This window comes from Ictalurus punctatus, chromosome 18 (genome assembly GCF_001660625.3).
Source record: "Ictalurus punctatus breed USDA103 chromosome 18, Coco_2.0, whole genome shotgun sequence".
NCBI classification, from domain to species: domain Eukaryota; kingdom Metazoa; phylum Chordata; class Actinopteri; order Siluriformes; family Ictaluridae; genus Ictalurus; species Ictalurus punctatus.
The window spans coordinates 6,809,132-6,820,000 of NC_030433.2; the positions used below are offsets into that span (position 1 = coordinate 6,809,132).

Genomic DNA, 10,869 nt, shown 5'->3' on the forward strand with positions numbered 1-10,869 from the left:
ATATATATATATATATATATATATATATATATATATTCCTTGAATTGTTTACACCCTTTTGTTTACAGTTGTACTTGCTGTCATTAAAAGAGAGCTCGCGCACTACTTAGTAACGTAGTGTGCGTTTGGGACGTTGCCTAAACACAATCTCAAACAGCGGCACCGTAATTTAAGCGTTCCCTTTGACAACCTGCCTAGCTAAACATGCTAACAGAGCTGGAATTTTTATATTCTTTATAACCACAATATTTAATATGACCTTGTGAATAAAACATACTCGTGTGTTGCCAGTGTTATTATCTTAATACTAGATTAAAGCGTCTTCATAATTATCCGAATGCTATCGATTTTCGGTTTGGTCGCACTTTTAAACGTTATTTATGCGTCCCAGAAAAGGACGTTGGGTGGGGGAAGAAAGACAAAATTTAGTATAAACCGTGTTATTTGGCTTTAACGGACACGTATGTACACGGCTGGGTTAGTAGAGGTCGTAGTGATGTAACTAAGCTAAACGTTTGTTGACTGAAACGTCATTAACGAATTTAACGGCGCCTGTTAATGACGTCATGTTCTATTTATTGGTCTGAAGTGGAAGATTTTTGTAAAACAGGAAACTCTTGTGGTAGGCAGGGAGAAAGAAGTAAAGGTACAGCTTTTTACGAAGCCATGAGACACTGGAGACTCCTCCCTTCCTCCTTAAATAAACGTCTCCTTACAGGAGCTGCTGTTTATAGAAAACGGCTTCTGACCAATCAGAATCGTGCACAGCGCTGTCCTATAGCAATGTGCTTATTTGATCGATCAGACAGAATTCTTCACCAGTTTAGTCAAATTTAGTAAATTTTTTAATAGCGTTTTCACTGAGCAATAATTCGGCGTCAAGACAGTTGAAAAATAATAAATTAACATGGGTGCGCATATATATATATATATATATATATATATATATATATATATATATATATGTGTGTGTGTGTGTGTGTGTGTGTGTGTGTGTATGTATGTATGTATGTATATCAAATATATTTTTCCGTCTTGATTGTGCAAGTTTTAAAGGCAATCCCAGCATTATAGGTGTGACACATCTGCATTCTTTCTTAGACATGACCATATTTTTTATATATATATATATATATATATATATATATATATATATATATATATATATATATATATATATATATATATATATATATATATATATATATATTACAGATGTGTGTGTATATATATATTACAGATGTATGGTGGCTTATTGGTGTGTGTTTTGTGAAACGCATTGCTGAGGTGAACGTACCATGATAAATGTTGTGTGTGCTGTAGAAACAACAGAAATGAGAATTAAAAGTAAACAAAGAATGATTAAATTATTTACAGACCTTTTTATATCTTTAAAATTTTTCAATTTGACCTTTCTCTGGATCTGATCTAATAGATTTATAAATGTACCACTTTCCATTACAAGGTCCATTACTTCCTTTCAGAGTAGTAATGCTAAAAATATATATAATTTAACTCCTAAAAATGGTAAAGGCTGAGCTGTGGAGTGAGAGAAGGAAAATCCCTTAACTCCCAGTGTGTACAGCTGTGACCTTTGCCCTCTTGGCTGATCTGATGCAAAAGCTTGTTTTGCGGTCATAGCGGCTGATATGTTATATCGCCACTGTATGTTCTATAAAAAAAAATTGTCTGTGAAGACATGGGTTTGAGTCTGACGCTGATGCTACTGTTCTGTCTTTTCTGCCTGCATCCACAGTGGACCAACTACATCCATGGCTGGCAGGATCGCTGGGTCGTGCTGAAGAACAACACTCTGAGTTATTACAAGTCTCAGGATGAGAGGGAGTATGGCTGCAGGGGCTCGCTGTGCCTCAGCAAGGCCGTCATCATGGTAAGAACCTGAGCACGAGCATCTGTCCGGTCAGCCGCGGCGTGTCCGTATCCTGAATGTTTGTGATGATGTGATGTTAGCGCCGTTTTGCTGCACTCTAGACGGTTTCTATGGCAACCGCTTTAAACAGTAGCTAGTTCACTACAATGTTAAAAATATACTTTGCCGGGATGGTGTCCTAACGGTTGTACCACTGAGATCATGGAGCGGTGATGCAGAGACAGAGATGCTGCCATCAGCTACAGGCAGCCTGCCAGACACAGACAGAGTGTGGCCTATTTCCTCCCATGTGCACTTACACACACACGCGCACACACACACACACACACACACACACACACCTTGCAAGCGAGGAACCTCTGTGACTCGCGGCAGTGTCGTTATAACCTGTACCTGCCGCTCAACTTCTTATCACCACTGACAAATATTTATCGAGCCACACAGTAGCCGTGCATCCGTCAGATCTAGTGCAAAAGAGACTCCGCTTTTGGTGGTTAAAAAGGACCTGAAGTTGAAACGAACATTACGTTGAAGATTAGCAAGTCGGGTGACTCGGGTTAAGCAGGCCGCACTTTGTGAGCGCACTTTGTCGACATTTTCAGTTCCAAAAAGGAGGGAGGGTAAAGCAGGGTGGGGGGAAAGGATCAAAGGTTTAGTCGTCATAGAAACAGATTGAGTTAAAGGTAAAGGCGTGCTGCCTTTCGCCCCGTCTCTTTAATGATTAAACCACGAATTGTAAACCACATCAGCAATTTATCCCCGAAGCGTGGCTTAAATGTTATGCGCTTGTACTGTATGCACCCTTCTGAAATGAGACCTGTAAGAAAGGAGTTCAGTTTTGCGTAAATAGTATGATTTTAATTTTACAAACAAAACAAAAAAAAAAACAAGGACATGGGTGCTTATCGTTTCTAAAATTGCGTCTCCTTGTTTCTTTTCTCCTCCTGAGAATCCAAGGAACGAATCAAGGACAAACGTATTCACCAGACAAGATGTCCGTACTCGCTGAAACCTGCCAGTGTGTCAGAAAGTCCCCCTTTTTTTTTTCTTTTCTTAAGTAGTCCTTTCGCAAATCATTTGACTGCTCTAGAAACTGGAGTGTGCATGTATACAGGGTTTTAAGGTAACCACAAGGCGGACGTTTATTTATAAAAAAATAAATAAATAAATTGGGTTAAGATGTAGACACTGGAAATGTTTAAAAGAAAAAGATGTTATGTATAGAAACGTATGTAAAGTGTGTATGCAAACTTTTAGTAAATCTTTAGTTTAAAAAAAATCAAGAAAAAATTAACATGTCACAAATTTTGAAAAAAGCCACAGCAAAATTGAATGTTTTTGGGCGCAATTATTACAAAAAAACTGAATGAAATCCTGTACGAGTGAGTGATGATTGTCTAATGCTAGTTAAGTCGAACGTGCATCGATGGATTGTATTGCACGTTTAATAAACTCGAGACGAAAGCGCCAGGGGAAAACGTTACCAACGTGGGATGGTTGGAAGGGGGAGGGACTTATATAGGTTAATATCGGAGCGTGTAAAATGCATGCATGACTGTTGATCGTTCTAGATTCTTCATGGAGAAGAGAGTAACTCGTATCCACAGACTTCGATGTGAAAACGTGGCGCTCCTGCGTTAAAAACGCGGTTTAGTGCGTTGTGTTTTAGTCCTCTTCTAGCTCCAAACCTGCTGACAAGCCGAATCAGATTAACGTTCCTGGTTCAGGTCGTAATCGGATGTGTCGGATGAACCTAAAGATTTTCGGTCGAGGTGTGGTGGAGTTACGTTTCCACTCCTCATGCAGTTTATTTCAAGCAGAGAGCCTGGAGAGTTGCTAATTCCAGGTCTGACCGTGATGATTGACGCCCACTGACAATGAGCCATATTTGGAAGCTCTATTAGTCTGTTTACCTTCGTATTGTGTAAAAGGAGAAAGAAAAAAAAAAAGTAGTAAATCACTGAGTCATGGTGTACGTCTGCTACTTCTGTCGTCGTCTTCTCTCTCGGTTTATTCTGTATCCCAGTTTCCAAGGTTTTGCGTTTTGTAGTTTGAGAATGAAAATGGAGTCCGTTTACAGGCGGGCCGGTTCGACGGCGAACAGTGAGAGAGTTACGCAACTTTGGAGCTGTTTGCGCTTCTTTTTATTTTTTTTATGGCTATTAACCAGCGTTCTGGGAGGCATTCCTGACTGAAATCCGGTTCTTTCTTGGCATGCGCAGGAACATTTCAGGCTTGTCTGGTGTAGGTCTTGAGAAATCCTCCAAATGCTTTGCCCTCGCATGCCTGGATGTGATGGACGTACGTCTGTACATGCCGGTATCGGTATTTAGCCCTATTCAGGCTGTACTGGTTTCTCAGCCCGTCATCTGTAAGGTGACAGAATCGTGCACGTCTCCCCTGGGATCGAATCCAGACAGCTATGAATTTGCCCACACGTGATCTCGCTATACGTATACTATAAAGTGTAGCTGTCATCACGTAACCCATTCTGCGTCGTGCAGTTGCAGGAAATTAATCACCGGCGTTGTTGCGATGTCGATACTTTTACAACAAGTGTTCTTTACGACGTTCGTGAATTATGTAATCATTAATGAACGACATGCCATTAATTTAAAAATAAAAATCTATTTCTGGCTACATGTAATGTCGTGGAACGTCCGCAAAGAAGGTTCCTGTCAGCCGCAAAACGGGGGCGTGGCTTTGTAGGAAGTTGTATTTGTTCGAATTTTGATCTTTAATCAAGCAAGCTTCTCCAAAATGACTGACTATATACCCATATCACGCTTTCTAGCTAGCTAACATCATCGTAAGGCCAAAACAATGTTAGCTAACGTAATTGGAGTCGAGGGCTAATATTTATCTGATAAATAACAAAACAATCCTGATCAACCAATCAGATGCTTCCAATATGGAGCGTTTATTTATTTATTTATTTATTTATTTATTTACTTATTTATTTAATTTTTAGTTTTTTTTAGTTTTTTTTAAAAAGAAAGAAAATATGGTTGTGTGTCTTTTTATTAGCTCTAAACTAGGTAGGCGTAATGCATCTCGATGGCGCAGTATAGACCACGCTAGACGAGGCTGTATGTAAACCCCCAGGCTGTCTGATTCTCTTTAACGAGCTTTAGCAGGCCAGAGGCGGAGAAACCAGCGCTGATCATCATTACCAGGATGCGTCGGAGGAATCAAATAGGACATGATTGCATTTCGTGTCGGTAATATCCACATTCGGACGAGGCCTGCTCGGGAAAGCACCGTTTACTGCTGCGAAAGCTCGAACAGGTCGACGGGATGTGTTCTGATAATCTCTAGCAGTAATAATACTGTAAGAATGCCTGGTAATGTCATTTTGGGTCCTTTATGTAGTATTATCCAAAATGTATTAGCTAGTGCTCCAGGCATGTGAGATCTACCGTGCTCAAGTATCGCGATATGATATTTTTGTCGTATCGCCCACCTGAGACCTATAAGTTATCGTGACACTATCGTTGAGGAACCTGTGTTACAGTGTTTTGTTACTTATTATGACCGTGACGCCGTTCTGCATGGACGTCATGTTTAATTCAGCAAAACAAAACAAAAAAAAGGCTCAAAGGTCAGTGAAGCCAAAGTCCATCGATTATAGTACATCGGAGTCATGTTTGTACGTCCGTTATGATCGACTGCGTGCCGCTTAAATACCGGTCGAGTTATCGAGATATTTTCTGCAAATTATAACCGTATGACGCAGTTCCCCACTCACAGCTTCTGTTCCTTCCCGCCATAAGTTCTCATTTACTGTTTTCATGCACAAAAATGACAGGAAAAGTGTGAGTCTCCGCCCCTTTTTTGCTCCATCTTCATCATCTATAAGGAACGGACACTTAAATTAAAACAATAGCGCATTCAAAACAAGAGTTGGACGGGGTGGAGGTCCTGGAGGTGTGCCGGGTTCTGCTCTCGCTGTGAAAAACAAAAGCTTTCATAATCACACGCTCGCCCCGCTTTCATCTCAACAATGTCGCCAGAGTTGGGCTCATGTGAAGCGGATTTACTCTTGCCTTCAGGGGGGGAAAAAAAACCCCCCCGTTCTCGAGGTCTGAGGTGTTTTTTCTTTCTGTGATCCTTCCCTTGACCTGCGCAACATTAGTACATGACAGGATGACACGATGACACGACTCCATCGGTCCCTTTTCCTGTCGTTTTTAAACACACCCTTCTCGTGCACTAATGTGCGTCTAACTCGGCTGCATCTCTGATGGGGGCCGACGTCTCCATGCCACGGAGAGGCAAGGTAGAGGTTGCTCTTGGATTGGCCCAGTCAACACAAACGCTCCAACGGTCCTTAAAGCGGGGCTTATCGCATGTTTGGGCAGGAAGGGTTTTTTTGTGTTTTTTTTTTCCTAGGGGAAAGGTCAAGGGGAGGGAAAGAAGAAATGTGTGAGAGGACGGGAAAGAGATGGAAGGTTACAGAGAGGTTAGATGACGTGCTAGTGCGAGGAGGAACAACAGAGAAACATGAAAGGAGGTTCTTAATCTTTTAAATGTAGCACACACACACTGTATGTAACCCCCCCACACACACACACACTGTTCTCTGAGGTGATTCATTTCACTTCCCATCAAAACACAACAGCCCCCCCACACTCCCTGCTGTGTAGGTGTGTATGTGTGTTTGTATTTCTATGCTCCATGGGCATGTGTATGTGCTGAAGTTATGCTTCAGTGCTCAAACACTGCAGTCTCGGGAGCTGGAACTCGTCCATGCTGATCTGGCATTTTACTTCCTCGTCAGCCGAGTGCCGTTAAAGATGTGGCGCGTCCGTCGAAACATCGAAGAACCCTTCGGTGACTCCTCGACTGATCGCACACCTTTGGTCTACGTCGACCGTATATGTTGCTTGAAAACATCGAAGAACCCTTCAGTAACTCGTCAACCATATATGGCTCATCAGTCGATAAGGTCTTGCAGGGGGCGGGGTTAAACGGGGATCTTGCACCCTTACCTCGTTAAGCTGGGTTACTTCGAATCCTGGGGTGTTTCTCTTTTCAGATTGGTTTGTTTGGTTGTGAAAAAATAAGGAAACGTTCCAAAAAAATATGGAACGCTATCATGATAAATTGTCATCGCACGCTTTTCTGACATGTTGCGGACATTCATTCATTCATTCATTCATTCATTCATTTATTTATTTATTTATTTATTTATTTATTTTATTACAGACCGATTGGAAGCAGCTAATAAAGAGTAAAATTAGGCAATTTTTTTTACAGACTCTATTTTTCCTTCATTCCATTTTTAAGATGTAGTAAAATAACATCATCAAACACACACATACAGGCCTGTCTGAAAGTATCGGAACAGCAAGGTCGATTCTGTTCTTTTCGGTATACGTTGATGACGTTTGGGTTGGAGAGCAAAAGACGAGATCAGAATTTCAGCTCTCGTTTCCTCAGATTTTATATCTACGTCTTGTTTGAGCCCCACCCATTAATTTTTTTTTTTTTTTTTTAGGTAATCTTTTTGAACACCTGTCCACAGGTGTTTCTTGCTGCCAAGATGTGCCGTGATAAATTGATTTGTTTTGTTTAAAGAATTCATAGCTTTGAATATCTACCCTTGGTTTCTCCTCCAAATGGAGGTTATACATGATGACGGTAAGGAGAACTTTGTTTAGATAAATATATCAAAGCATGTCCTGATTTTAAAAATCATTTACCGCACCTTTTAATGTCGTTTTGGTCCCGTAAATAGAATTCAAACTTTGATAAACTAAATTGAGGTTGTTGTTTTTTTTTTGTTTGTTTTTTTCCCATTCAGAGTGTAATGAGGCGTGTGTGTGTGTGGGCCGTGCAGTAACCAGTGCTCCGATCTTATAAAATTGTTTTCTTTATATTGTTTGGCCTGTACTGATGCATAACAGTGATAACATACAGTAGAACCCACCACATCTCTCGTCTGTATGAAACACTGCACTGTTCTGTAACCTGAGATCATTTTCACAGATTAGCAAATGACGTGCGTCTGAAACGGGAAGTAACCTGACGAGGTGAACCGGTCGTTATATAGAGTGGATAGCTGTCCCTTGTGTTATACCGCACAGTACATGTAGACACACTGACATGCTTACAGCCCAGTGAGACCCCTTCCCTCCTTTTCCCAGCATCTACAGTACTTCATCGACGAGGAACATATGCTGACCATATGCTGAACTCGCCAGCGGGGGCTTAAAGTACTCCCTTTTTTTTTTTTTTTTTTTTTTTTAAACAGGATAAACAGAGGCGCGTGGGAGAAAAACATCTATAGACTTCTGTAAGCCGGCGTTGATGGTGAACAGTGTGTGCAAATGTTTTTATTGTATTGTACTAAACATTCTTAGAAGTGGTGAAAAGATTTGTGGGTGGAGGAGGCGTGGCCTCTGGGTGTGTCAGTTTTAATGAAGGAGTGTTTGTTTTATTGTACATATTGGTGCAAGAGGAGGAGGTGTGGCCTTTGTGTCTCTGTTTCAGTGAAAGGGGTGTGGTCTCTGTTCTCATAGAGGCGTGGCTTTTGTGTTTCAGTCTCAGGGAAGGAGGTGTGGCTTCTGTGCTTGTCAGGTTCAGTGGAGGTGTGGCCTCTTGTCAGTTTCAGGGAAGAAGGGTGTGGCCTGTGTGCTTGTCAGTTACAGTGGAGGAGGCGTGGCCTCTATGCTTGTCAGTTACAGTGGAGGTGTGGCCTGTGCTTGTCAGTTACAGTGGACGAAGCGTGGCCTCTATGCTTGTCAGTTACAGTGGAGGAAGCGTGGCCTCTGTGCTGGTCAGATTCAAGGAAGAGGGGTGTGGCCTGTGTGCTTGTCAGTTACAGTGGAGGAAGCGTGGCCTCTATGCTTGTCAGTTACAGTGGAGGAAGCGTGGCCTCTGTGCTGGTCAGATTCAGGGAAGAAGGGTGTGGCCTGTGTGCTTGTCAGTTACAGTGGAGGAAGCGTGGCCTCTGTGCTTGTCAGTTACACCTCAGAAAGCATAATTTTCTGAAAACATTGAATTTCTGACATGACTCTGCCTCTGAAGACGGCTTTAGTAGGCGGAGCTTTTGGCTTATTCATATTCTGTCCGCCATTCTCCATGCAGATACCATTTCTCATTGCAGTCTCGTCTGAAGAAAATCCTGCATTTCTATTTCAGGGTCAGTTCTGTCGATGGTTAACGTTTGCTTAATCTCTGAGTCGATGCCGAGCTACTGCAGCTGCTCCAGTCTGATCAGCGAGGAACTCGTTTATTTAGCACGGAGATAAAGATCTGCATTAAAGGTGTTTACAGCTGGCAGAGATAGAGCGAGAATAAGTGGGAGTAGACACACAGCGAGAGGGAGAAACAGATGTCGGAAGGGTTGGGAGATTTGGGGAAAGATAACCTGCTTCCATGGCTGCTCATAAGTCTCATAAGTCAAGCGTCTTATAAAGATGTGCTTTGATCTTTATTTTATTTATTTATTTATTTATTTTATATGAAATGTACATTGGTGAACAAAAAGTCTGAATGCTTCTATTTTGTATTATTTTCAAATTTAATTTGTCATTTGTACTAAGGAGTGAACGTTATTAATATCACAATAATCATGTAAAAATAGTGCCGTAAAGATAGGAAACATCAGGCTTCCATACAATTTCGAGTCTCTAGGCAACGGTTCGATATTTAACGATGCCGCTGAATATACGTTCCGATACTATACGCTGCGATGCTATGTTTGATGAAACCACTCGATCTGACATGATACGATTTCCTTTCTTAAGGCTATAATTCGGTGTTTAAGGATATCACCGAATCCGCTATGACGCCATACGATTTCGATTCTTAAAGCAGCTGTTCGATATCTGATGATCCGTTATTCAGAGTTCTTACACTTTGTTTGCTTATCCGTAAGAAAACTGTTTAAGTGAAAGTAGTGAAAATGGAGATTTCTCAATTTCTCCACCTTTTGAGGACGATTTAAATAAGTAAATAAAATAAATAAGTCTTTGATGTACTCGTTGACCGAGAACGCCGTTTTATACGTGTCCTACACGTGGAGTAGCGTTACAGCGTGGTTTGAACGGAGTTTTATGTTTTTTGTTTGAGTTTGGTTGGACTTGTTGTTTTTAGTTCTCCCCCTGAGATTGTTGAGTGTTTAACCGGAGCACAGTCGGGTCACGCGCAGGACCGATTAAGCGCCGTCCCGTGTGGAAGCCGGGAACACACACATTGTCCGTATTGACTCGCTGAATATTTGATAAAGGCTCGGCTGTTTGTAGACAAAGCCGCTGAACTCGGGTAAGAGCATTGTAAAAAGTGTGTGTGATTGAGGGTACATGTTTTTTTTTGGGTTTTTTTTCCCCCGAGAGCTGTGTGCGCACTCGCGCCTGCCAAAACCTCAGAGCAGTGATAAAAAACAGGCCAGTCTCAGGGCCATATTGTGTGTGTGTGTGTGTGTGTGTGTGTGTGTGTGTGTGTGTGTGTGTGTGTGTGCTTGTGCTGTCGCATGTTAAATCCTGGGCCTGCTCCAGAGCTGAGCTTGCTGTTGCTATTCGTTTAGTGTTATTGGCTCCACTCCAGGACCAACAGCTCACATCCACACTCCCTCCCTCTCTCTCTCTCTCTCTCTCTCTCTCTCACACCCTCTCTCACACACACACACACCACTCTGCCTTTCAGCAACCTTTAGCCTATTTACACTTTGCTCTGATTAGCGTGTCCTCCTCGCTAAATGCACCTGATTCAGCTTACCAGCTGATTTACGAAGCTCTTTATCAGCTGGACTGCATGAGTCAGAGCGTGAGGCAGAGCAATTTCCTGTACTCCTGACACGTGTCAAGTATTTTTTTTTTACATTTTTTATTTTGATCTTTTGGATTATCGTGGGGGGTGCACGGTGGCTTAGTGGTTAACACGTTCGCCTCACACCTCCAGGTTCGGGGTTCGATTCCCGCCGTGGCCCTGTGTGTGCGGAGTTTGCATGTTCTCCCCGTGCTGCGGGGGTT

At 42.0% G+C, this 10,869-nt stretch overlaps 1 protein-coding gene across 3 annotated transcripts in view; it reads left to right on the plus strand.

Moving 5' to 3' along the window:
* The window catches only part of LOC108278929 (ceramide transfer protein), a 42,545-nt gene that overhangs the window by 547 nt on the left and 31,129 nt on the right, over window positions 1–10,869 (plus strand). For all 3 annotated transcript variants that reach the window (XM_053687730.1, XM_017492696.3, XM_017492697.3), the window contains exon 2: window positions 1,757–1,891. In XM_053687730.1, the coding sequence (XP_053543705.1) occupies window positions 1,757–1,891 (135 nt within the window). The remainder of the gene's footprint in view (window positions 1–1,756; window positions 1,892–10,869) is intronic.